Genomic DNA, 22,961 nt, shown 5'->3' on the forward strand with positions numbered 1-22,961 from the left:
AAAAAATAGAATTTAAAAGTGAGTGATGCCAAAAGTCTTCACAGTCTTTGAACAACGGTCTGGGAGGGACTAAAGTTGGTTCTGAATCCCAGCTGTGCTAGGACTGCTTTGCTTTGTGACCATGGGCAAGTAGCCTAACTTTTCTTGGCCTCTGTTTCCCCATCGGTGAAGTAGAATTCAATGTCCAAGGGCTCTGCCTGTTCTTTTTTTTAAATTGAATTTATTGAGGTGACATTGGTTAATAAAATCACATAGGTTTCAGGTGTTACTCTTTTTCCATCCTAAGCTGATGTGCTATTTGTTTTGGATCTTTTGTTTACTATGAATGCATTTGGAAGCTACGCATTTTCCTTTGAGAATGGCTTTGGCTGCTTCTCATGGGTTTGGTTATTCAGTGCTTTCATTCTTGTTGAGCTCTAAAAATTCACCTCTGCTTTGTCATCTTTATCTGTCATTCCTGGCCACAGCCTCTTCTTCCGGGCTACAGCCATTAAAGTTTTGTCCCTATTCAGCTGTGAGGATAATTGAGTTCTGTCTTAGTGGACACACAGGCTCAGAGACAGACACACACGCTGACAGTGACAGGCACAGATAAAGAATGACAGATAGACACACATGAATCCAAAGACATAGTTACTGACACAGAGAGGGCAAAAATACATGGAAAGAACCTAACAGAGACACAGACAGAGCAGGACACGTGGGACAGAAAGGCAGAACTGCAGAGATGGACACACAAAACAGACACACACCAAAATGGGCAAAGGACCTGACTAGATACTTTTCCAAAGAAGACATGCAAATGGCCAACAGATATATGAAAAGATCCTCAACATCACTGATCATCAGGGAAATGCAAATCAAAACTACCATGAGATATCACCTCACACCTGTTGGAATGGCTATTACCAATAAGACAAGGAATAACAAGTGTTGGAGAGGATGTGGAGAAGAGGGAACCCTCTGCACTGTTGGTGGAGATGCATGAGTTGCTGCAGCTGCTATGGAGAACATGGAGGTCCCTAAGAAAACTAAAAATGGAGCTGCCACACCATCCAGCAATTCCACTTCTAGGTATTTATCAGAAGTAAATGAAATCACTATCTTTAGATATGTCTACCGCCATGGTTATTGCAACATTATTCACACACACAGGCACACACACACAGACACAGACACAGACACACACACAGACACACACACACACACACACACACACACACAGAATATTACCCAGCCATAAAGAAAGACACAAACCCTGCCATTTGCAATAACATGGATGAACCTTGAGGGCATCATGTTAAGTGAAATAAGTCAGAGAAAGAGAAATACTATGTGATCTCACTTATATGTGGATTCTAAAAAAAAAGAGAACTCATAGAAACCAGTAGTAGAATGGTTTTTGCCAGGGGCTGGGCCTGGGAATGGAGAGATGTTGGTCTAAGGGTACAAACTTGCAGTTGTGAGTAAGATCTGGGGATCTAATGTACAGCAGTGACTGTAGTTGATAACACTGTATTGTATAGTTGAAAGTTGCTAAGAGAGTAGATTTTAAATGTTCTGACCATATACTAAACAGTAGCTGTGTGAGGTAATGGATGTGTTAACCCTACTGTGGTGATCAGTTCTCAATATATACATATATCAAATCATCAAGTTGTGCACCTGAAACTTACACAATGTTTTATGTCAATTATATCTCAAGCTGAAAAAAACAGACACGCACAGATTCAGGAGGAGCTGTTAGATGCCATCCCTGTTTTGAGTTTCTTTGTTTACTATCAGGTTCCCCCATGACAAGGGGAAACCGGATCTGTCTTGTTCACACAGTAGGTGCTTAATTGACATGGGCTGGAAGGAAGGGTTGCGAACTGTGAGGACATAATGCTAAAGCAATCTCTTAAAGTTAAATCAGATCACGTCTCCTGCTTAAAACCCTCTGGAGGCTTCCCGTCTGACTTAAAACTCATAAGGCTGGGTGCATGGGGAGTAGGATGAGGTGTCAGCATTTAATGAAGGTGCAGTTTTGGTTCGGGAAGACGAGAAAGTGCTGGAAATGGATGGTGGGGATGGCTGCCCAGCAATGTGAACGGACTTCCTGCCACTGAACTCAGCACTTAAAAAAAACTCAAACGGCACATTTGAATTTATGTATATTTATGCATGTTTTACCACAGTTTAAAAAAACTGTACTCCTCAGCGGCGAGGCCCTGCCAACCTGGGGGCCTATCCCTCTCTCCCTCTTGTCTTCACCTGATTGCTCTTCCCTCACCAACTGCTCCAGCTTCACTGGCCTCTCCAGCCCTCCTCCAGGTGAACTCCCACCTTGGGCCTTGGCACTGCCTGTCCCTTCTGCCTGGAAGGCCCTATCCGCACATCTCCCCAGGGGGCCTTCTCACCAGTCCCTGTCTCAGCTCAAGTGCCACCTCCAGCAGGCCCTCCTTGACCTCCCCCTCTCCCCCCACACAGTCACCCCTCCCTAGCACATTACCTGGTTTTTACCTCATGACACATGTCACTGCCTCAGCTCAAGTCCTAATCTGTTCAGATGTGTCAGTCTCCCCACTAGGCTGTGAGCTCCAGGAGGACAGGGGTCTTTGTCCCCACACAGTGCCTGGCACACAGTAGGTGCACACTAAATATTTGCTGAAGGACCAGTCAGAAACTGACCCCCAACTGGATGAAGACAGGGACTCCCCCCAGCTCTCTGCATTCCCACACCCGGCGCCCCCGGGTTCTGTTGGCTGCCGTGGCCCGGCCGCGAGTCTTGCAGGTGCTCCCAGCTGCACAGGGCCACGCTGCCGCCCAGGTCCCGCCCCTGGGGGACAGAGCAGACCCAGAGCCTTGGCGGCCGGTGGTTGTAAACAGTTTTATTGATGGGGAGGGGGTTGGGGAGGCAAATTCCAGAGAGGGTCCAGGTCTCAGCTGGCCACTCAGCTGGCATGCAGGGTCAGCTGGAGGTCAAAGGGGAGGTCACAGGGGACAGGTGACGTGGGACCCTCTGACCACCCTGGGGCCATATTTACAGGGGGGCCCACCCACCCTTGCTGTTCCCCAGACCTTTGCACAGCTGCTGCCAGTATGACTTATGGGCAGGCCCTCCAGGACACCCCTGCCTGAAACCCCTTCTCTGTCTCCCCTCAAATTCCTATCCGGCACCTTGGAGGACCCCCAGCCTTCTGGAAGCCCCTGCGTCGGCTCAGCCAATGCCCAGGCCGCGGAGGCCGCTGCACTCACACACAGACACGCACCCTGTATGAGTGCCCATCCCCACGCACTCGCCAAAAGCAGCCCTCGCAGGCGTCCACACGCACGCCTCCCTCCCCATCCCGGCCCCTCGCACACGGACGTGGCATGCACACACACACACACTCACACACACCAGGAGCCTGGGTTGAGGAGGGACCTGGAGGGGGGGCACTTGGGTCTGCAGCTGTGGCCCCCTCCTCATCCCGCCACCTCCAAGCCCCTGGCCGCCACCCCGAGAACGGAGTTGTGCAATTGGGTAGAAAACTGCAAAAATAAAACGCAAATTGGAAACAAACCCAAACCCACGCACAGAAGATCAACCTCAAATCCATAGCACATCCTCCCGACCCCCGCCCCCCAAACCGCCTAGTGTCCCGCGGCCCCGGGTCAGGGGGGGGGGCCAAGCCGTTGTGCTTCCATGTGGCGGAGGCCCCCGCTCCCCCTGTGCGCTGGGGTGGGGGTCTTGAGCACCCACTCGGAGCTGGGCCTGATCTCTTGCTCCTGTTCCCATGGCTGGCATAGCCCAGGCGTCGGGGGACCCTGGCCTAGGGCACAGGGGGCGCAGTCCTGTCTGTCCCACCGTAGGAGAGGAGGTGGGCCAAGTCCGTGCTGGGCCGGGCGTGGCGGCCACGGTGACGGTCACCTGGCCGGCCCTCGCCGCTGTTGAATGTGTGCGTGCGGCGCAGGGTGGTGGCTGCGGGGGCGTGGGGGCCTGGCCTCCGAAGGCTGCCTGTGGGCGGCGGGCTCCAGGGCCGAGGGAGGCTGTCGGAGGCTGCTGTGTTTGGGTCCGAGGGGCCTGTGGGTGCTGACACGACGCGCCGGCGGTCTGGGCTGGCATGGGGCGTGAGCGGGAAGTCGCCGTGGGAGGCCCGGCTGGGCAAGGGGGGCTGCTCGGGGGCCCGGGCGGGGGCCAGCAGCAGCAGGGAGGAGGAGGCGGAGGCTGGAAGCAGGGGGTGGCTGTGTTCCCAGGCACGGGGGCCCAGGGCGTGGGGGTGAGGGGTGGGCAGGCGCTTCTGGGGCAGTGGCGTCTGTTCGGGTGTGGGCAGCAGCCCCGAGTCCAGGTCATGGGGGCCTCCCTGCAGCAGTGTGGTCTTGACCCACCCGTTCTGCATTAAGGGGGCCAGCAGGGCCTCAGGGGGTCCCCCAGCTCCACTGCCACCCCCACCCCGGCCCCCAGGACCCCCTGCCCGGCGCTCGCCCAGCCGGCTCACGCTCAGCACAGCCTCGCTGCCCCCATGGGCCAGGATGGCCTCCTTGTCCTTGCGGCGGGCCAGCTCACGCCGCTCCCGGAGGCCCACGTACCAGCCCACGCTGAAGCCCGACACCACGGCACCCACCACAAAGGCTGCCACTGACGACGTCACCAGTAGGTTCACGGATACCAGCCCGGCGCGCTCCTCTGAGAGGCTGGCCCGCAGGAGTCCTGGCCAAGAGGGCCGTGTGAGAGGGGCCGGCCAGGGGACAGTTCTGTCCACACCTCTGGCCATCTTAGGCTCGTCCGCCCATGTGTCTGGCCTCTCAAAGTCTGTCTGCCTTGTGACGTTTGTCCCTTCCAAAGCCTGTCTGTCTCTCAGAGTCTCTGTTTCTCTGGGGTCTGTCTGTCCTCTCAGGTCCTGTTCAGCTGACTGTCTGGTGATGTCTCTGCCACTTTAAAGCCTGCCCGTCCACCTGCCTCTTGGCATCTGTCCCCGGCATCCATTGTCTCTTATTATCTTCCTGTCCCTTTCAACGCGCATCCATACATCTGTCTGTCTCCTGGCACAGTTTGTCCATTTATCTGTCTCTTGCCCTCTCTTGGTCTCTTGCCTAACCCCGCTACCTGCGAGTAGGACCCCCTGCCCTTCCAAAGCTAGGCCCCCCGCCCATCTGCACATGGGCAGCAAAGGGTCTGAGATCCCCAGGGGAGGGTCCCCAGTTCTCCTCCCTTTCCCCACTTACCTGTGCAGTCCCCTAGGCCTGAAGTGCTAGCCCCGGACACGTCCTGCTCAAAGGTGGCCCTAATGGGGGTAAGACAGGCACAGAGCCCAAGTGAGGGAGCCCTGATCATCAGGTGGGCCAGCGCCCTCCCCCCATGCTCTCCTTCCCCCGTACCTGGTGCCAGGGCTGAGGAAGATACAGGAGCCATCAGGGGCCCACCCGCAGTAGGGGTCCTGACTGCCAATGCAGTTCCTAGAGCAAACAGGGGACCCGGCAGGTCCATCAACCAGCCTCTTGCTTGCTGCCTCCTACTTATCAGCCCAGGAGTCTCAGGAGTCCTGGCCACAAATTTCTGCAGTGGGGGCTATTCATTCTCCGTTTTACCGATTAGAAAAAGGAGGCGCAGGAAGGTCCACCTTTGCCACAGCGGTGCAGCGGAACGGGGGCGCGGCAGGGGCTCTGCCCACGGGAGTCACTGCCTCAGGACGTGGGTGTGGGTGGGGTTTCCCAGTGTGGAGGGCTCACACAGAGTTCAGGGTGTGCCAGTACTTTGCGCCTGATCTTTCCACCCATATTAGAGGAAGGGAAACAGCCGCCTCCCTGGTTCCCAGCTTCTGCTCCTGCTGCTCTTAAAAATGTCACTCAGGTGCCACCCCTCCTCTGCCCACAGGCCTCCAGGGCACCCACCTCCCTTGGGATAAAAGCCCAAGTCCTCTCCGTGCCCCACGGGGCCCTGCATGACCTGCCCCCATCACCTCCTTCTTCATTGACTCCCCTCCGGCCACACAGGCCTCCTCACTGTTCCTCTAAAACCCCAGGCACGGTCCTATCCCGGAACCTTTGCAGATGCTGTGCCTTCTGCTTCACTCATCTTCCAAGTCAGGGTACTACTGGGCCCTTCACTCAAACTCAGCTCGTCCCCTTTTCCCATGCTTCTCTCCCCTCCGCGCCCCATCCAGCCCCCGCGGTGGACTCACTTCATGCACCCTGAGTACTGCTGGCAGCGGGCCACGGGCACACGGACCACACAGCGGGGGAAGGCCGCCAGCAGGCCTCCTGAGGCCGCATCCAGCTCCAGGCTCAGCAGCCGCTGCCCTGTCTCACTGCCACCCGACCGTCCACACCTGGAGGTGAGCAGGTCAGTAAGACTCAAGGGTTGCGTCCCATCTCCCTGCCCACTGGCCCGACTCCTGGCCTCTGCCAGCCCCACCTGTCTGGCCGGTACGTCTCGAACTCCTCAAGGAAGACACTGGGCCCTGAGGTGCCCAAGGCACTGGCATTGGGCCAGACGAGGAACTTGAGGATGGTGCCTGCCTCGGAGCCCAGGAAGACGACGGTCTGGTTGCCCCAGGGGCCGGCGCTCACATCCACAGCCACTCGAGTCAGCTGGTGCCTGTGGCCAGGGCAGGAGGGGTCAGTCTGGCCCCAGAGCCCCTTCGAGCCCACCCCCACCAGGCAGACACACACCACCCGCAATGGGCAATGTCTTCCTCTCTCTCTGTCCGTCTCTGTCCCTGTGTGTCTCCCTGTGCGTCTCTGCTCCATCTCCAGAGCTGCATGCACACGTCTCCACCACCACCGCTCCCCATCCTGCCCTCGTGTCCTCGGTCAGCCTGTCCTCCCTCCCCAGCCACCATCCTCTCCTGGGCTTTCATCTTCACCCTCTGCCCCAACAGGACCCCAGCCGCTCATGGGGACTGACCGTGTCAGTGTCCGCACTATCCAGGGTGCGTGGCCCAGTGAGGGCACTGCCTCGTCCATCAGGGGGTGGGTCTTGACAAAGTTGAGGATCTCATCGGGGAAGGCGCTGGAGGCATTGTACTGCATGCCGGGGGCTGCACAGCACCCAGGCCTATGGGGATGAGGGGGTGGTCAGGGCAGTCTGGGGGTCTCCATACAAGGGCTCTGATTCTCCGGGGGACCCATTGCCCTGCCCCGAGCGCCTTCGTTTCCCTCATCTGCGTCATGGGGACAGCTGAACTTGGCAACGGTGAAACAACTGCCTGGGAGTCCCTGGCCCACCCTGGTGGGGACCTGCCTCAGGATGGAGGGGACTCTCACCGGGGCCGCGGCACCTGATCCTCTGGCACCGGCGTCCAGATGGACTCAGGGGACTTTTGCTCGCGGAAGCGGCCTTCAAACACGGCAGCCACCTGTGTCATGTCAAAGGCGCAGACAGCAGAGCCAGGGATGCTGGGGAGGTCAGATGGAGGAGAGCAGTGAGCCTGGTGGGAGGCGCCGCCTCGGGCACGCGCGGGGAGGAGTCCTTGTGCTCCGGAACTGTCCGATGTTCAGTCCCCGGGGCCAGAGATGTCACCCACCTGCCCCATCCAGTCACTCTGCTCCTGAACAGTACTCAGATGGGATCATATATCAGCTCCTCCACAGCCACCTGTGTCCTGACCTTCGCTGTCGCTTGCCTGAGTGTTCAGTCTCCCAGACACCACTCTTGCCCCCTTACAACCCATTCCTTCTTCAACTCCTCACTCTCGCATGGCTCCCTAGTGCTCCCAAGACAAAATCCAGGCTCTTCCCTGCAGCCATCACCTCCCTGCCCTCACACTGTCCGCTTCCCCATTCTCGCCACGTGGGCTCCTCCCTGTTGTTTAAATACACCAAGTTCATCGCAGCCTTGTACACGCTGTTCCTACAATTTGGAACGCGCTTCCCTCTTCCTCCATCTCACCCCCACTGAAGCCTAGTTCCAATGTCCCCTCCTCCAGGTAGCTCTCTCTGACCCCCTCCTTTAAAGGCAGTGTCTGCTGATGACCCCCAACTGCCCAGTTCTGACCAAAGGGCCTTGGAGGGTCAGCATGGGTTCGTTCTACCATGGCCTCGGGCTGAGGCCTCTTGGCCATGTCAGACCCCTTGCCCAGCCTAGGACCCGGGGAAAAGGCACTGAGTGGATGTGGGACCTCTCCACTCATGCCCACCCAGTGCCCGCAGTCGGCCCCTGTCAATACCCACTGACCTGTTGCTGGGGGTGGAGAAAATGGCAAGGACCATGGGCCGGCCCCCCAGGCTGACTACGCCCGTGACGGCCTGCAGCACATTAAAGTAGAAGTGGGAGTCCCCGGGCACGGAGCAGTTGAGCCGCGCCTTCAGGAAGGAGGTCCACTGTTTCTCCAGCACGCGGGGGGAGCCGCCCACGTCGTTCTTGCACACCCGGGCGACACGGGACACCACCACCTGGCATGACAGCGGGCAGATGGGGCTTGAGCCCTGTGTCCCAAAGGTCGCATTGCCCACCACCCGAGCTGGGATGAAGGAGCCTGAACCTGGTACACTGTGGGGTCCCGGCCAGTCGTTGTGCCTCCCTGGGCACCAGATTCCCCAGTGGAAGTGTGGGGGTGACAATAAGGATCATAGCAACGTGATAATCATAATCATAAGCATTTACACTTACAGATTGTTCACTATGAATCTGGCACTTTATTCTCATCATCTCTTATTTTCCTCCCAAAGCTCTACAAAGGAGGGCCTACTGATATCCCCGTTGTATAAATGGGGAAACTAAGGCACAGAGCAAGGGAAGTGACTGGCCCAAGGCAGTCTGTACACTTAACTGTCTGGCTTCTGGAATGGGTGGGTAGGTAGAGGGATGGAGGAATGAGTGGATGGGTGGATTAGTGGATGGATGGTTAGGTAAATGAATGATTTGAAGGAGATAATTAAGGATAATGAAGGCGATGATGAAAAAGATAGTTAGTGGATGGATGTGTGCATGAATGGATGCCTCTTAGCCCCACACCCCACTGCCTGGGCCTCTCTGGGAGGGGAAATATGGTTTTACCTTCTCCAGGTAGTTAAACTCCATTGCGATCTCCCGGAAGAAGAAGTAGATGTGGCTGCCCCACTCCACTGCATGCACAAAGTAGGGCTCTATAGGAGAGGAGGGGTCAGAACCCAGCCCCTGACATGAGATAGGGTGCTTCTGGAGCTGAGAACACATCAGCCCGGGTGGCCGCTTTTACGGTGAAGGGGGGATATCAGTTGATTACCCAGGCAAAAGAAAACAGACTCAAACTTTTGGGTTTTTGAGGGGAGGGGTGAGTGTCAGAATCTTAAAATCACTGTGTCTACCCTCCACAAACAGCAACATCTACTATTTTTGTCATCTTCCTCCCTCATGTATTAAAGGGCTGAGCTCCTGCTATCTACCCCTTTTGTAGTTTAATTTTGGGCTTCTAAGCCTCCCATTCCCAGCAAGTTCTACTTTAGATCCAACTTCAGTCTTCTAGCTTTGTCTTTAAAGGGGCCAGTAGGTTTCAAAGATGAGATGGGAGTCCCCTCCCTGACTCCTCTGGGACTCTTATTTTGGTGGGGTGGTGGGGGGATTGAATGAATGTCCATCCCACCTTTAAACCACTTGGAGTCATGTTTCACTGTGCGCAGAGTGGGTCGGTCCCCGAGGCTGCGGTAGATGACGGCGTCGATGGCTAGGAAGTCGGTAACGGTGGCTGTGAAGAGCATTCCTTCTGTATGTGGGTGATGGGGGAAGCAGGTGAGAGGCTGACTGGATTGTAGAGGCCAGAGGCTGTGTGGGTCAATCCTTCATCTTTCAATACTCTGCCTATGTCCCTGAGACTAAGTGAGGCCCTGTCTCTAGGCTGAGCCCTGACCCCATCTAAGCCCTGAGCCCAGGCTGAGCCCCAGCCCTCACTGAGCCCTGACCCCGGGCTGAGATTCTGCCTGTTCCACAGCTGAGTAGATGGTCTCCCAGCCGCTTTCTAAATGACTCCGACTCTAGGAGTGGAAAACGCCACGCCCTGCTTGGGGCTGGGGCCCTATCAGATGGTCAGAGTTGGGCCGTGGGGGGACACTCACCGGAAAAGAGGGCGACGTTGGCATGTTTGGGGTCATATGGACAGCGGGCCATGCCACTGATGTTGTCCCCGAGAGGCTGTAGTGTGTCTATCTGCAGGGGGACAGGGCCTGAGTGACAGAGTTCCTGGCCACGCCTGGCAGCCCCCCTGCTCCCCGACACCCTCACTCCAAGGGGAATTCTGTCTCTACCTGGGATGTCGTGTGACTTGACCAGTCACCTAACCACTCTGGGGCTCACTTTGTTGGCCTGTAAATGGGTCTAACAGTCAATTCTAGTTAATCCTATAGCTGGGTCGTAGACAAAGTAACTAGGGCTCCTTGACCCCCACAGAGGCCCCCTTTGGAAGCCTCCCTCTTGAGCTCTGGGTGAGGAGGTGGACAGGGGATATCCAGTAAGGCCTCCTGTAAGAGGATATGTGGGATCGGGAAAGGGCACGACCAGGAGGGCAGATGAGCAAAGGTACAGAAGTTGGACCTGGGGCGACCAGGGCTTCGGAGGGCGGAGACTCACGCTGTAGTTGGCACACACGGGGTTGAAGGCATTGGAACCGCACACAAAGAGGGTGGATTCGTCCCGAAGTAGCAGCACCTTTACAAAGTTACGACACTCGCCCTGGGGTGGGGAGGGAATAGAGATGCAGAAGTGGGCGTGGTCACGTGTGAGGGCGTAGCCAGGGCTGTGGTACGTAGTAGGGTGTGGCTAGAGCAGAGGGGGAGCCAGGACTGACGTAAGGATTTACGTGTGCAGTGGGGGCGCGGGGGCAGGGACGTGGACGAGTATAAGTCTCAAGACCACGTCGAGGGCGTGGGCAGCTAAAATAAGGCTGGAAGGAGGCGTGGCCATGACTGAGGGAGGGGCCAGGACAGGGGTTTTGCCTATCAGCGGCCATCGAATGGGTGGGGCTATGGCAAGACCTCGTCTATGGACTTGGTCGTGACTGAGGACCAATTGGGGGTCCTGGCTAGGCTCTGGGCATAGCAATAACACCACCAGGGTCCAGGTCTTGGATAAAGGGAAAGGAAGATTTTGCCTTGCGTGGCCAGGCTGCATTGAGGCGTGGCTTGAGGCGTGGCTCGGGGCAGCGTTGTAGTTGATTGGGGGTCGCGAGCAGGCCCACTCACCTCCTGCTTGCCCTTCATCCGACACACATTGATGTCGCTGGGATTGGAGCGCCAGGTCAGCTTCTGGGGGCACAGGGAGCTGATGAGGGGTACCCAACAGCCCTAGGAACCCCGCCAGGTAGGCCCGAATCCCCAGTGCAATGTCAGCCCCCTCTGGTGAAAGCCCTAAAGGCTGCCTCTGCCCCTCCCCTCCCCTGCCCTCCCCCGCCCTCCCCTCCCCTCCTCTCTCTCCTGGGCCCCCTCCTCACCTTCTGGTACCGAAGCTCCGTGGAGGTAGGGGGCTCCAGCTCTACCCGGTACAAGTTGTCCCTGAGGAAGGGGTGCGGTTAGTGAGATTGAAGGGCCTCCACCCCCACCAAGTTCCATTCTCCTGGTGGCAGAAGTGGTGTCCAACATGTAACATGCAGGGGCATGACAATGCCTCTGCCACGAGCAAGTCCAACACTGAACATGTCCTCACATGCATGCATATGGCCTAACACGTCTCCTCACGCCCTAAAAAGACTCACAAGTTCTAGCACATCCCTCTGCTTTAACATACCACCTCAGGCTTACATACCCAATGGCCTGGGGCTACACCCAACATGATGAACTCTCCAATGTTTTACATCAGGTGCCCCGCTCAGCACCTCTCAGTCTACGACAGGCTCACCCCGTTCCCCCCATGTCACGGAAACCTGCCCTGGCCAAGGGCATTGACCAACCAGTATTAGGCACGTCAGTAACTTCTCTGTCTTCCTCTTCCTCTCTAGTGTCTGACACCACAGGGGCCCCCTCCTGGGAACTAAGTTCTCACAAGGACCCCCATCCCCCAAACCACCAAGCTTCCTTCCTACCTCTCAGGCTCTCTCTGGCCTCTTCCCTCCCCCATCAACACAGCTCCTGGGTGGCCTTGTCCACTCTAATACTGACTACACCTTCACGACAGTGCCCACAGTCCTATCTCCAGTGTGGGCCTTCCCTGGGCTCCAGATTCGGGGCCCAGCTGCCCCGTAACATCACCACGCAGAGGGCTCACAGGCATTTTGCACTCAGTGGGGCTATTCTGAGCCCACCTGTCCCCTCAAACTTGCTACCTCCATTCCCCTGTCTTCCACCTCTGACCTTCCTCTCCAGCTCTGTCCTTCTAGGGGTGCAGACCACAACTTGGAAGTCACCCTCAACTCCTTTCTCTTCCTCCCCTCCCACGTCCAACACAACAGCCAACACTATCTCCTCTGCCTTTAATGTCTATTGAGAATTCACCTTTTCTCATCCCCTCCGTGGCCACTACCCTATTCCAGCCCCGTCATCTCCCACCTGGACCAGCTCAGTCCAACTTGCCCTTCCCCACTCCTGCAAACTGTCTGTTCTTCCCAAAGGAGCCACCAGAGGGCGACTGGGAGCACCTGATTCAGGTTTCCTCCTTTTACCTACAGCTCTCCAGGGCTCCCACCTCTCTCCAGGTAAAAACCTAAGTCTTCCCTTCAAACCAAGAGGCTCTGAACGACCTGCCCTGTCCCCTCCCTGCTCTCACCTCCTCCCTCTCTCCCCTTCGCTCACTCTGCTCCAGCCACACGGACTTCCTTGCTGTTCCTCTGACATACCAGGCACAGTCTTTGCCTTTGCACAGGCTGTGCCCTCTGCCTGGATGTCTCTCTCTCTGCCAGATTTCCTCATGGCTGACTCCTCATTATGTAGGTTTCAAATCTGGAGGCCCTCAGTGAATTTTGACCAAACCGTTGTCCCCATCCGCTAACACACCATAGTAGGCACCGGGCTTCAACCATACCCAGAGTTCAGCACCCTTAAAAGTGCTACTCCAGGCACACACATTCACATTCCCGCCGAACAATAGATCCCATCATGAAAACTCCCCCAAAGTCTTCCGCATGCTCCCTTCAGTCGGCTTTCCCTGCCAGACAGACCCCATACCTGTCTCCAATGAACAGTGTCCTGTTGACTCGCAGGACCCGCTGGATGTTGAGGTCGTCGGCGCCCTCTGTGGTGGTCAGGCGCCCTGGCCCGCTGCCCACGAACACGGGATAGTGGTTTAGGTCTGCGGGAGCGGGGAGAGGGGAGTGTTATTCAGGGCCGGCGTGAGCCTGGCCTAGTGAGCCCCTGGGGGAGGTGGAGCAGCAGACTCAGTTGGGGAGCAAGGTCCTCCCTTGGGATGCCCCTTCCCCCCAGGATCCCCACTCACAGTCCCGGGGGGCCACACTGAGCGGCGGCGGCTCCTCGGGGAAGAGTCCGTGGGCACCCCCCAGTAGCAGCAGTAGAAGCAATAGGGCCGGGCGGGGTGGGGGCACTCGCGGGGTCCGCATGGCGAGGTCGAAGTGACGAGCCTGACACCTGCGGGTGAGAGGAAGGGCAGTGAGCAGCGTGACCTGCATCTGCCACCAGATGGCGCTCACAAGCCGCAGCGGCCTGGACCTTCAATTCACAGAAAAATTCCCCATTGGGATGATAATTTAAACTAACAACAGTCATGGCACTAACAATAATAATACCAGCACTTGCTTAATTACCAGAACAACTTTCTCACCACATATTAGTGGAAGCTCAGGAAACTGTTTCTAACAAAAAATTAATAAGAATATTTAAATAATTTTAATATTAAATAATTTTACTAATAATGATAATACATACAACATTTCAAACGTTATTTTAAAAATTAATCTCAAAATATAGAATTAAAACATAACTATCTTAAAGTGGAAGGCTCAAAAAAATTCAAAGGCTCTTGGTATCTTATAAACCACAACCTGGGAATTGCAGTACTTAAGAGTCAGGGAATACTCCAGCTGACAAGGGACCTCAGAGACCCCAGTAAGCCTGACTTCCTTCTGGAGTCCAGCCCTTCTATCCCCTGTTCCTGTGCCCCTGTGACAGGTGCCTCACTACCTCTCCAAGGGGCCTGTTTCCCACTCCTGCTCAAGGGAAGTTACAGAACCTCAGGCTGTATGGAGAGGAGGGAGCCCCCACCCGCCCTGCCACTAAGTGATGATCCGGTTGGTGGAAGTGTTTGTAGAACTCACCCTCTGGAATCTAGCCCTCCACACCCCTTCCAGAAAGGGGTGCAGTTCGGAGGTCCTGAATAAGAAACCCACATCCTTGTCCTCCTGAGAAGTCCCGGCAAGCTCCATGCCTTAAGTTCCCCATCGCAGCAGCATTTCCAAGCCCTGCCCTGGCCTCATAGGAAATTCCGAGCCCCCGGAGGTGGAAGCGATGAGGAGCTTTGGCCCTGGAGTGACTGCCTCCTGGTCTTCGGGACCAAAACAGGAAGACCTTGCATGAAGCATCAGGCCTTCCTCTCCATGACCCTGAACTTCCAGGATTTGTCACTTAGAGGATGCCAGGATCCCGTGTGTGCACAGACACGGCATTCCTTCCTTAAGAGTTTCCTTCCCCAGCTCCTCCCCTGATCCGCAACCTCCCAGTGATCCAAGATCCAGGCCCCGGCCGCTGCCTGGCATTCACGCCGCCCAACCTGGCTGCCAGCCCCACTCTTGCCTACGCCCCCTGCTCACTACAACACCAGCCCAGGGGACCCTGACCTCTTGGGTGCTCTGTCTGCTCTGCGCCATTTTAAAAAAACATTCTTTACACTGTGGTGACATATGTATAACATAAAATTTACCATCTTAACTATTTTTAAGTGTACTGTTCAGTGGCATCGTGAACATTCACAGTATTGTACAATTATCACCACCATGAGTCTCCAGGACTTTCTCACCGCCCCACACTGAAACTCTGTCCCCATTAAACGCTAACTCCCAGCCCCGGGACTTCCCAGCCCTGGGCTCCCACCGTCTACATTCTGTCTCTGTGGATCCGACTCCTCCGGGGACCTCCTGTGAGTGGAATCACACAGTGTTTGTCCTTTTGTGTCTGGCCTCTCTCACTGAGCATAACGCCCTCAAGGTTCATCCATGTTTTAGCAGGTGTCAGAATTTCATTTCTTTTTAAGGTTAAATAATATTACAGTGTGTGAATAGACCACATTGTGGTACACAGAAGTAAAATTGCTGGATCATAATGTAACTCTGTGTTGTTTCCTAAGATTTTATTTTTATTTATTTTTAGAGCGAGGGGAAAGGAAGGAGAAAGAGGGAGAGAAAGAAACATCACCTCTCATAACACTCCCAACCAGGGACCTGGCCCACAACCCAGGCATGTTCCCTGACAGGGAATCGAACTGGCAACATTTCAGTTTGTGGGACGCCGCCCAACCCACTGAGCCACACCAAACCATCAGGGCCGGTGTTTTTTTGTTGTTTTTTTCCTTAGAAAATGCCATACTGTTTTCCACAGTTGCTCCACCATCTTATGTTCCCACCAACAACGCACAGTGTTCCAATTTCTCCACATCCTCGCCATCACTTCTTATTGTCTGATTTTTGGGATAGTTGCCATCCCAATGAATGAGAAGTGACGCTGTGCCTTTTCCTATTAGTTATTTTGACAATAAGACACAACTGAACCCCATATGCTCTTGTTGGGGAGTCTGGGCCACTTCGGGACCAACCCAGTGCACCTGGCCTCAGTTTACCCCTCCCACCTGGGGTTACCAGTGGCCTCAGCACCTCCCCCAGCTCCCCTAAGACCATCTGCTTCTCTCCATGAAACTCGAGGCGCCTCTGCTAGCAGCCGCCCGGCGCCTGCCTGCCTGGAAGCCACCCCGCCACCTGCCCCGGCACCTGGCCACTGGGAGCTGCCACCAGGCAGTGAAGTGTGTGGTCAGCATGTGCACCCAATGGCATGCAGGGCGCCCGCGCGCCCACATGTCTGTGTGCCTGTGAAGGGGCGGGCTTCCTGCCTGCAGCCCTGGGACCTGCCCATGGGGGAGCGGGACAGTCATAAACTGATAAACTATCGATGGCTCCCACCTAGAAGGGCTCAGGCTGTGGCTGGGCCTCTCAGCTTGACCCCTCCACCATCACTCCAAGTAGTGGCAGGCAATCCCACTGTACAGGTGTGGAAACTGAGGCAGAGGTGGAAATTCCTCAAGGCTCCCTGACTTCACCTCCTCCCATTGTCCAGTGTCCCCGGACCGACTTCCCAGGTATTACACTGCCTTAGTTACCCTAAGTTTATCACAGGGTTGAATTTCCTTCTGGAACATTCTCCCACTTCTTGGGGCCCGGGTGTCTGGATTACTTGTGGAACCCAGGGCTTCAGTATAAATTTTAATATCAGCCGGTAAGTTCAAAAGCAAACAACAGACAAAACATAAACCCTGTGAGGATTTTCACAGGAAGGTGCTGAACGTATACATCAAATTGAACTACTGACTCACAGCGGATGTTGCCTCTCCCCAACCAGTGCTTCCTTGGTCCTGCCTGTTTCAGCTGAGGGCTCAGGCCACACCTGGGAATCACTCTCCGACTCCTTCCAACACCCCTGCTCCCCTCAGCCTCATTTCTCCCACACTCACATCCAATGCCAGAAAGTCCTGCGGGCTCTGTCTTCATATTTACCCAGAATTCTCGCCTCTTTCCAGTCCGCTCCCTGGTCAGTCCCCATCACCTTCCACGCGGCCCAGTCCAGTACCCTCCACCCTGGTCTCCTGGCTCTTGCCCTTGCACCCCCAGACTGTTTTCCCTGCAGCCGCCACCAGAGAACCCACGTTGGCACCTGCGTCAGGGCCATGTCACCAGTCGGCCCACAGCCCTCCCAGACCCCCCCACCCCCCGGGGTAAAAGCCCAAGTCCTCCCAGTGGCCCATAAGGCCCTGCAGGACCTGCCTGTACTTGCTCCTCCCTGCCCTCCCACTCACCTCCTTGCTCACTCGGGTCCAGCCACATGGGCCTCCTTGCTGTTCCTCCATCATGTCAGGCACACCAGGACTTCCTCCATCGTGCCTGCCCCAGGATTTTTGCACGAGCTTCTCCCCTACACCGGGAAGCCTCTTCTTTCTGATGCCCACAAGTTTCCCTCTTTATTTCAGGTCTCTGCTGAAATGCTGCTTCCTCAGAGTCCCCCGATCCCCATCACCATGGACTCCAGTAGCCTCTCCCTCCCCATGTCCCCCCCACCTGGTGACACACTCTCAAAGGGTCCTTTAGACCTTTTGCTTCTCCAGATGTGGTCCTCGGACCAGCAGCCTCAGCCCGATTTGAGAGCTACTGGGATGCAGAGTCCTGCAACCCGTCCCAGAGCCGCCCAGCCAGAGCCTGCATCTTAGCAAGATCTCCAGACAGCTGTATGCGCAGAACTTCATAGAATCGGCTTATGCACTGATTTCCCCAAATGAAATAATCACCCATGTAACAACTCATTCAGAGCCTGTCTGCCCCCCTGGAATGTGAGCCCTGTGAAAGCAGGACTCGGTGTGTCTTGGCCAGTGACATGTCCCCACAGAGTCTGGCACATCATTGGTGTTCAATAATGACTTGCTATATGTGGATGAAAAAAGTGTCAGCACCAGGGCTCGAACCCAGATCGGACCTCTTGCCTGGCTGGACTTCGCTGATCGCCTCCACAACATGCAGGGGAGTCCACAGGCAGGGGGGTTTCTGCCATGCAGGTCCACGGGCCCCAATGTCCACCGCATGTTATGGCATCTGTATGTTCACACATAGCCACAGATGCAACCGCGGAACAGCCATGTGCCCTAGCCGTGGTGGGCGGTCCGCACGTATGGGTGCACATGCCTGTGTGTCTGAGTGTGCACACACCCCCAAGAAGCTTCTGTCTGCACCCCAACATTGATGGCTTTCTGGCTGTCAGTGTCCAAGGACCCCACTTAACGGTTGATCAGACTGTCTATCCACCCTCCTGCCCTGCCCAGTCCAACCCAATCTTGCTGGCAGGTTGGGGAAACTGAGGCCCAGAATGAGGGCTGGACAGGCAACAGTGCTAGCCAAGGAGCCCTAGGTTAGCAGCCCAGTCCCTGAAATGCACAGTCTAGGTTCAAATCCCAGCTCTGCTTATCAGCCACAAGACCGCCAACGGTCTCTTCCCCTCTCTGGGCCTCGGTTTCCCCATCTATAAACTGTGGTTGACTATAAGTCTAACACTAAAATGCTGCTACCCAGTTAAAAGGACATATTGTAGCCCAGCAACATCCAACAGAAAACCATATACATGTGTAGTTTTAAATTTCCTACTGGCCATGTTGGAAAGGCGAATCGACAGCCATGTGTGGCCAGTGACCGCCATTTTGGACAGCCCCGCCCTAGGTGAAGGGCTGAGCCCGGTGACCAACGCACAGTAGCCGGAACCACTGACGGAGCAGCAAGAAGCTCCCGGCCCGGGGGAGGGAGGACACCTGGGGTTCTCCCCGTCTTCTAGACAAAGGGATTTCCCCTTCTGTAAAATGAGGCGCTAGAACAGGGCATGGTCCACACATTCACTCTATGTGAAGTGACCTTGCTGGGTGACCTTGGGCCGGCAGCTAGCACTCTCTGGGCCTCTGTATCATGACAGGAACTCAGTGACCCCGGGCCAGCCTCAGAGGCCGTTTCTCCATCTGCCCTGGCAAAGACGGGGGTGAGATGCCCGTCTTCAGTTCCATAGAAGGAGCTCCTGTCAGCCCAGCCGCCCTAGGATTCCAGCTCCGGGGCCCTGCGTCCCCAAGGAGATCAAGTAACCTGGCCTGACAGCCAGGCCCCTGCACCATCCAGGTCTAGTTACCGGCTCTGCTTACAGCTGCCTCCTCCAGCTGCCTCAGTGACCCCCGTCACAGCCCAGCCGGGCTCTGGGGCTGTCTAGGAACTTGGCTGAGCAGCCAGAGGGTGTTTCTGGGGCCCTGGGCATGGAGGACTGTGGAGAGACCCCCTGGCACCCTGGTGCCCTCTAAATGCCAGCTAATTCTCTCCCCAGCCCGGGAGGCAGCCAGTACATCCACTTCATCCTCCACCCGCCGCCCTGCTTCCCCATCATGATAACTATCACCACCTGGTTATCACAAGGGGTAAATGAGGTGTGCATAGTAGGGGCTTAGTAAACTGTATAGACTTCTGTACAGCCTTGGGTTACAGCCTCCCCCTCTCTGGGCTGGCTTCCTCCTCTGTGAATCAGGGATGAAAATGTCAGCTCCACAATGGCAGGGGGTCTGGCACATAATAGGTGCTTAACAAACACTGGCTAAATGAATATCCAAGGAACAGCCCCTGGGATATGTCTGTTGCAAGGGTATGTTTAGTCGAGGCTTCCTGAGCATGAACGCGGCCAGCGGTTGAGCCACGACCAGGACAGTGCGGCAAGAGCTCGGCACAGAGCCAGGCATGCAGTCAGCGCTCAACTAATGCTAGGTGTCTCTGTCGAAGAGAATGGTACTCAGAGTGCCTGAGCCATATCCACTCCACAGCAGCCCAGCAGAGCAGGGATTTAAGCTAAGATTTAGAAAGCCCCTAGTACACATGTGCCAGGGGCTGGGCCAAGCCCTTCACACACGTGAACTAGTTCCCTGTCCACACCAACCAGATGAGGCAGAGAGCAGGACCATCCCCCCAGTACCTTCTCTGCTGATTTACAGACGGAAAAACTGAGACTCAGAGAGGTTAAGTCACTTAGCCAAGGTCACACAGCATAGGACACAGCCAGCATTTGAACCCAGGTGTGTGGTTACGTTGCCTGTTGCTGACGTTTATTGAGTGCCCACAATGTGCCACCTGTCTATGAGACCACAGTCTGAAGGGACATTTTGAGGCTAAACAAGCGGAGACCCAGAGAGAGGCTGTCCTGTTCCCAGGCCACTAAGGGAACCAGAGAGGAGACCAGGTGGCAGAGGCAAGGCTTTGAATGGGGGACGAAGCAGGTCCCTGGGGCTCCTGGCCCACATGGGGAGGGGGTGCTCCTGGGTAATTAATTTTAATCACTGTTTGGAAATTGGGCCACCAGGAGGCAAATCGGAAGCAGCAACTTGTAATTAGGAATGGGAAAGACGGGCTGCTTTCTCCATGATGCTGAGGCCATTTCGAGGAAATTAAAGTATCATTTATATCCAGCAAGTCATCAGGGGGCCTGGAAACAGGCCGCCCAAGGGGGCCGGAGGCTCCTAGGGAATCCAGGCTGGGGCTGTGGGACAGGTCACCCACGGATTCCTGGGCAGGCCAAGGGCAGATGGGCCCTGCTCTCAGCCCCAGTTTGGGGGAAATAGAGAGTCAGGTCCTGCTCAGGGCTCCACTTGAGGGAGGACAAAGAGATCTGGTCCCTGCCCTTGGTGTCCTCCATCTGAGAGCAGAAGATGGGGACCCCAGCCTCTCTCACTGGGGTTTCCGGGGGTCCTCCTTTACCCCAGGCTGCGCCCCACCCAGAATTCCTGCACTCACTGCCCCTCTCAGAGGCCCTGCCTGGGAGGACACAGGGATTCCCAGATGGGACAGGGCCAGAAAGGCAGGTCTGCAAGGCAACACCACTGAGAGATGCTGGGCTGGAGGCAGGCAGGGCTGTGCCAAGCGCTGCTGGGAACGGAAGACCTGGCCAATGAACTTGAAGAAGACAAAGGCGGGAAATAGGTCCCGAGGGAAGGCCCTGGGGTCAGAGTAGATCACAAGTCCTAGTGAGTCATGGTTCAAGAATGGCAGAATCACTGGCACAGGGACATGGGTTCTGGGGAACGGGCCGTGAGAAATGCGCATCAATGGAGGAGAACAGTGAGGGGCCCCGGGTTTTACTGGGTGACCTCAAGGAATCTGCCACCCAGTCTGTGCCTCATTTTTCTCCCCAGAGCCTGGGGATTAGACCTTCAAAGGGAAGCAACAGCACACACGTATGGAGCATCTATTGTGTTCCAACAGATGTGTTAAGGGGCTTACAGACAGTAGTGGTGGAGTAGGCAAGAGGAGCTCTTCTCACCGTTTTACAGCGGAGGAAATAGAGGCCTGGAGTGGGCAAGTGACGTGCCCAAGCCAGGAAATGGCCACGCTGGCATTTAACCCCAGGTCATCTGGCCCAGACCCCATGCTCTTAACCCCAGCACCACCTACCCCTGGAGAACGGGGCTCTCGGTCCCTCCCCACATCCGCCCGTCGGCAAGTCCGGAATCTACCCCGCCCACCCACTTCTTCCCCCACTACTGCCCCAGCCTGGCCAGCCCCTGTCACCGCTCGCAGGCCCAGGGCAGTTGCCCCCCACCCCCCCCACAACAGCGCTGGCCCCGGCTGCCCACAGGCCATCCTCCTTGCAGAAGCCAGTGGCACCTGTGGTTACCTGAGGGAGCTCCTCTGCCCACAGTCCTCAGGGCTCCTACCTCTCTCAGGGCAAAAGCCCAAGCCCTCCCATTAGGCCCTGTACAACCTGCCCCCGCACCCCCCTCCTCGCCCTCACCTCCTCCCTCTCTCCCCTTCACTTGCTCTGCTCCAGCCGTACGGACCTCCTCCCGGTTCCTCCAATGTGCCAGGCACATTCCTGCTCCAGGGCCTTTGAACAGCCTGTGCCTTCTTCCTGGAACGCTGTTTCTCCAGATCTTTGAATGACTGGCTCCTCATTTTCCAGGTCCCAGCTCAAACGCCACCTCCTCAGAGACACCCTTCCTATTCCATCAGCTCTGCCCTTCTCCACCAGCCCGCATTATTGTCTTCAGAGTACTCATTATACTTGATTTACTTTCTCTCTTTAGTTTGTGTCCATATCGCCCCCTGGCTGTGAGCATGACAAGGGCAGGGCCCAGTCAGCCTCGGTCATTGCTGGGTCCCTAGCCCCTGGCCCATACACAGAAAGCGCTCGTTAAATATTGGTCAGCTCTTCGAATGAGAGCAAAGACCCACAGCTCCCATTGCGATCAGGGCCACAGGCCGCAATTTCTGCTTTTCAAAGTAACTCTTTTTTCTGGAGTAAGAAAAACAACAGGACTATGCCTGGCATTTTGCCTGCATCCTCTTGTTTAAATGTTGAACCCTAAGAGAGGAAGAATAGCATCTATGTTTTACTGATGGGGAAGCTGAGGCTCAGAGAAGGGTGCATGAGTGAGTGAGTGAGGGAATAAAAAGATGGCCTCAAACTTAGGTAGCCAGTCTGACCTGGCTGCTGTAGCAATCTCTACGGGCAAAAAGTCAGATGGCTATTTCAACTGTTTGGGGGCTCTTATTCCAGAGAAGGAAGAAGGTTCTTCTGAAACTATCAGAAAACATGTGGTTGCCCCTTGGTGAACTCCTACACATTCATCATGGTCCTAGTTACAATGTCTTTCCAAAGTGCATCTTCTCTGATTCACTGGGCAGAGCCCGCTCTCACCAGTCCCATTTCCTCACTCTGCCCAGGCCTTGACCCCATGTAGCCGAGGGCCAAAGCCTGCCTCTGTTTCCCTTCCCCTCTGAGAGCCAAACAGAGCTAAAGCCGCCCTCTCTGGGATCCCAGTGTCATCCAGCATGGGACGCAGTCTATGGGGACCACTAGGGACATTTATTGAGTGACTGATCTCCCCAGATGCCTTGGATGAGGGTTCCCCTGAGAATCCACAATCCTAACTGGGCTCCTGCCTTTGGGAAGTTCTCTCCTAGGTCTGCCCTTGCAATGCTGGCTCAGCCTGGGCAAGGTGCATCTTGGGAAATGCAGTCCTCACTAGATGGCCTCCCTCTCAGAAGGCCCTGGGGTGGCCCACCTTGGGACCCTGGGGTCCCAAGTGGGTGTAGGGTGATTGAGGGTGGCTGGTAGGGGTCCCGTATCTCTGCCCAAAGGAATAGAAGAGGGTCCCACCCTTCCAGGTCACCTCCTTAGTGTTCTAATTCTTGGCACTTTATCTGGACATCCCTGAAGGACAGTGACGAATGGCCATGAAAATAAAAGATAATTTTGTGGCTCAGGTCCAGACCCCTTAGGCCACATATGGAACCCTGGCTCTGGTAAGCCAAGCTTGCACCCCATTCATGATGGTGGGGGTGTCTAGGGTAGGGGTCTGTCCCTGGAGCTCCCTTACCCTG

At 55.9% G+C, this 22,961-nt stretch overlaps 1 protein-coding gene across 1 annotated transcript; it reads right to left on the minus strand.

Moving 5' to 3' along the window:
- Nucleotides 1-3,456: 3,456 nt before the first annotated feature.
- Nucleotides 3,457-13,433, minus strand: SEMA6B (semaphorin 6B). The gene is made up of 16 exons (XM_054582851.1): nucleotides 13,298-13,433; nucleotides 13,030-13,153; nucleotides 11,364-11,424; nucleotides 11,116-11,178; nucleotides 10,505-10,606; nucleotides 9,994-10,084; nucleotides 9,525-9,644; nucleotides 8,960-9,048; nucleotides 8,138-8,355; nucleotides 7,228-7,359; nucleotides 6,869-7,018; nucleotides 6,377-6,559; nucleotides 6,144-6,290; nucleotides 5,341-5,418; nucleotides 5,188-5,246; nucleotides 3,457-4,672 (listed from the first exon to the last, which is right to left on the minus strand). Exons 1-16 carry the CDS (start codon nucleotides 13,416-13,418, stop codon nucleotides 3,795-3,797), a joined length of 2,616 nt encoding a protein of 871 aa, XP_054438826.1. The 5' UTR covers nucleotides 13,419-13,433; the 3' UTR covers nucleotides 3,457-3,794.
- Between the last annotated feature and the right edge of the window lie 9,528 nt (nucleotides 13,434-22,961).

The sequence above is a fragment of the Pteronotus mesoamericanus genome, unplaced genomic scaffold (assembly GCF_021234165.1).
Source record: "Pteronotus mesoamericanus isolate MK-2021 breed Mesoamerican mustached bat unplaced genomic scaffold, CSHL_Meso_final contig_726, whole genome shotgun sequence".
Lineage (NCBI taxonomy): Eukaryota > Metazoa > Chordata > Mammalia > Chiroptera > Mormoopidae > Pteronotus > Pteronotus mesoamericanus.

Bases quoted from the DNA above. Each gene is read 5' to 3' on its own strand.
- SEMA6B (XM_054582851.1), bottom strand. From the start codon at position 13,418: ATGCGGACCCCGCGAGTGCCCCCACCCCGCCCGGCCCTATTGCTTCTA. The intron at 11,179-11,363 runs GTGAGGAGGGGG...CTGTGCCCCCAG, and splicing joins CGGAGCTTCGGTACCAGAAG to AAGCTGACCTGGCGCTCCAA. The intron at 9,049-9,524 runs GTGGGATGGACA...CCTCTCCTATAG, and splicing joins TGACTCCAAGTGGTTTAAAG to AGCCCTACTTTGTGCATGCA.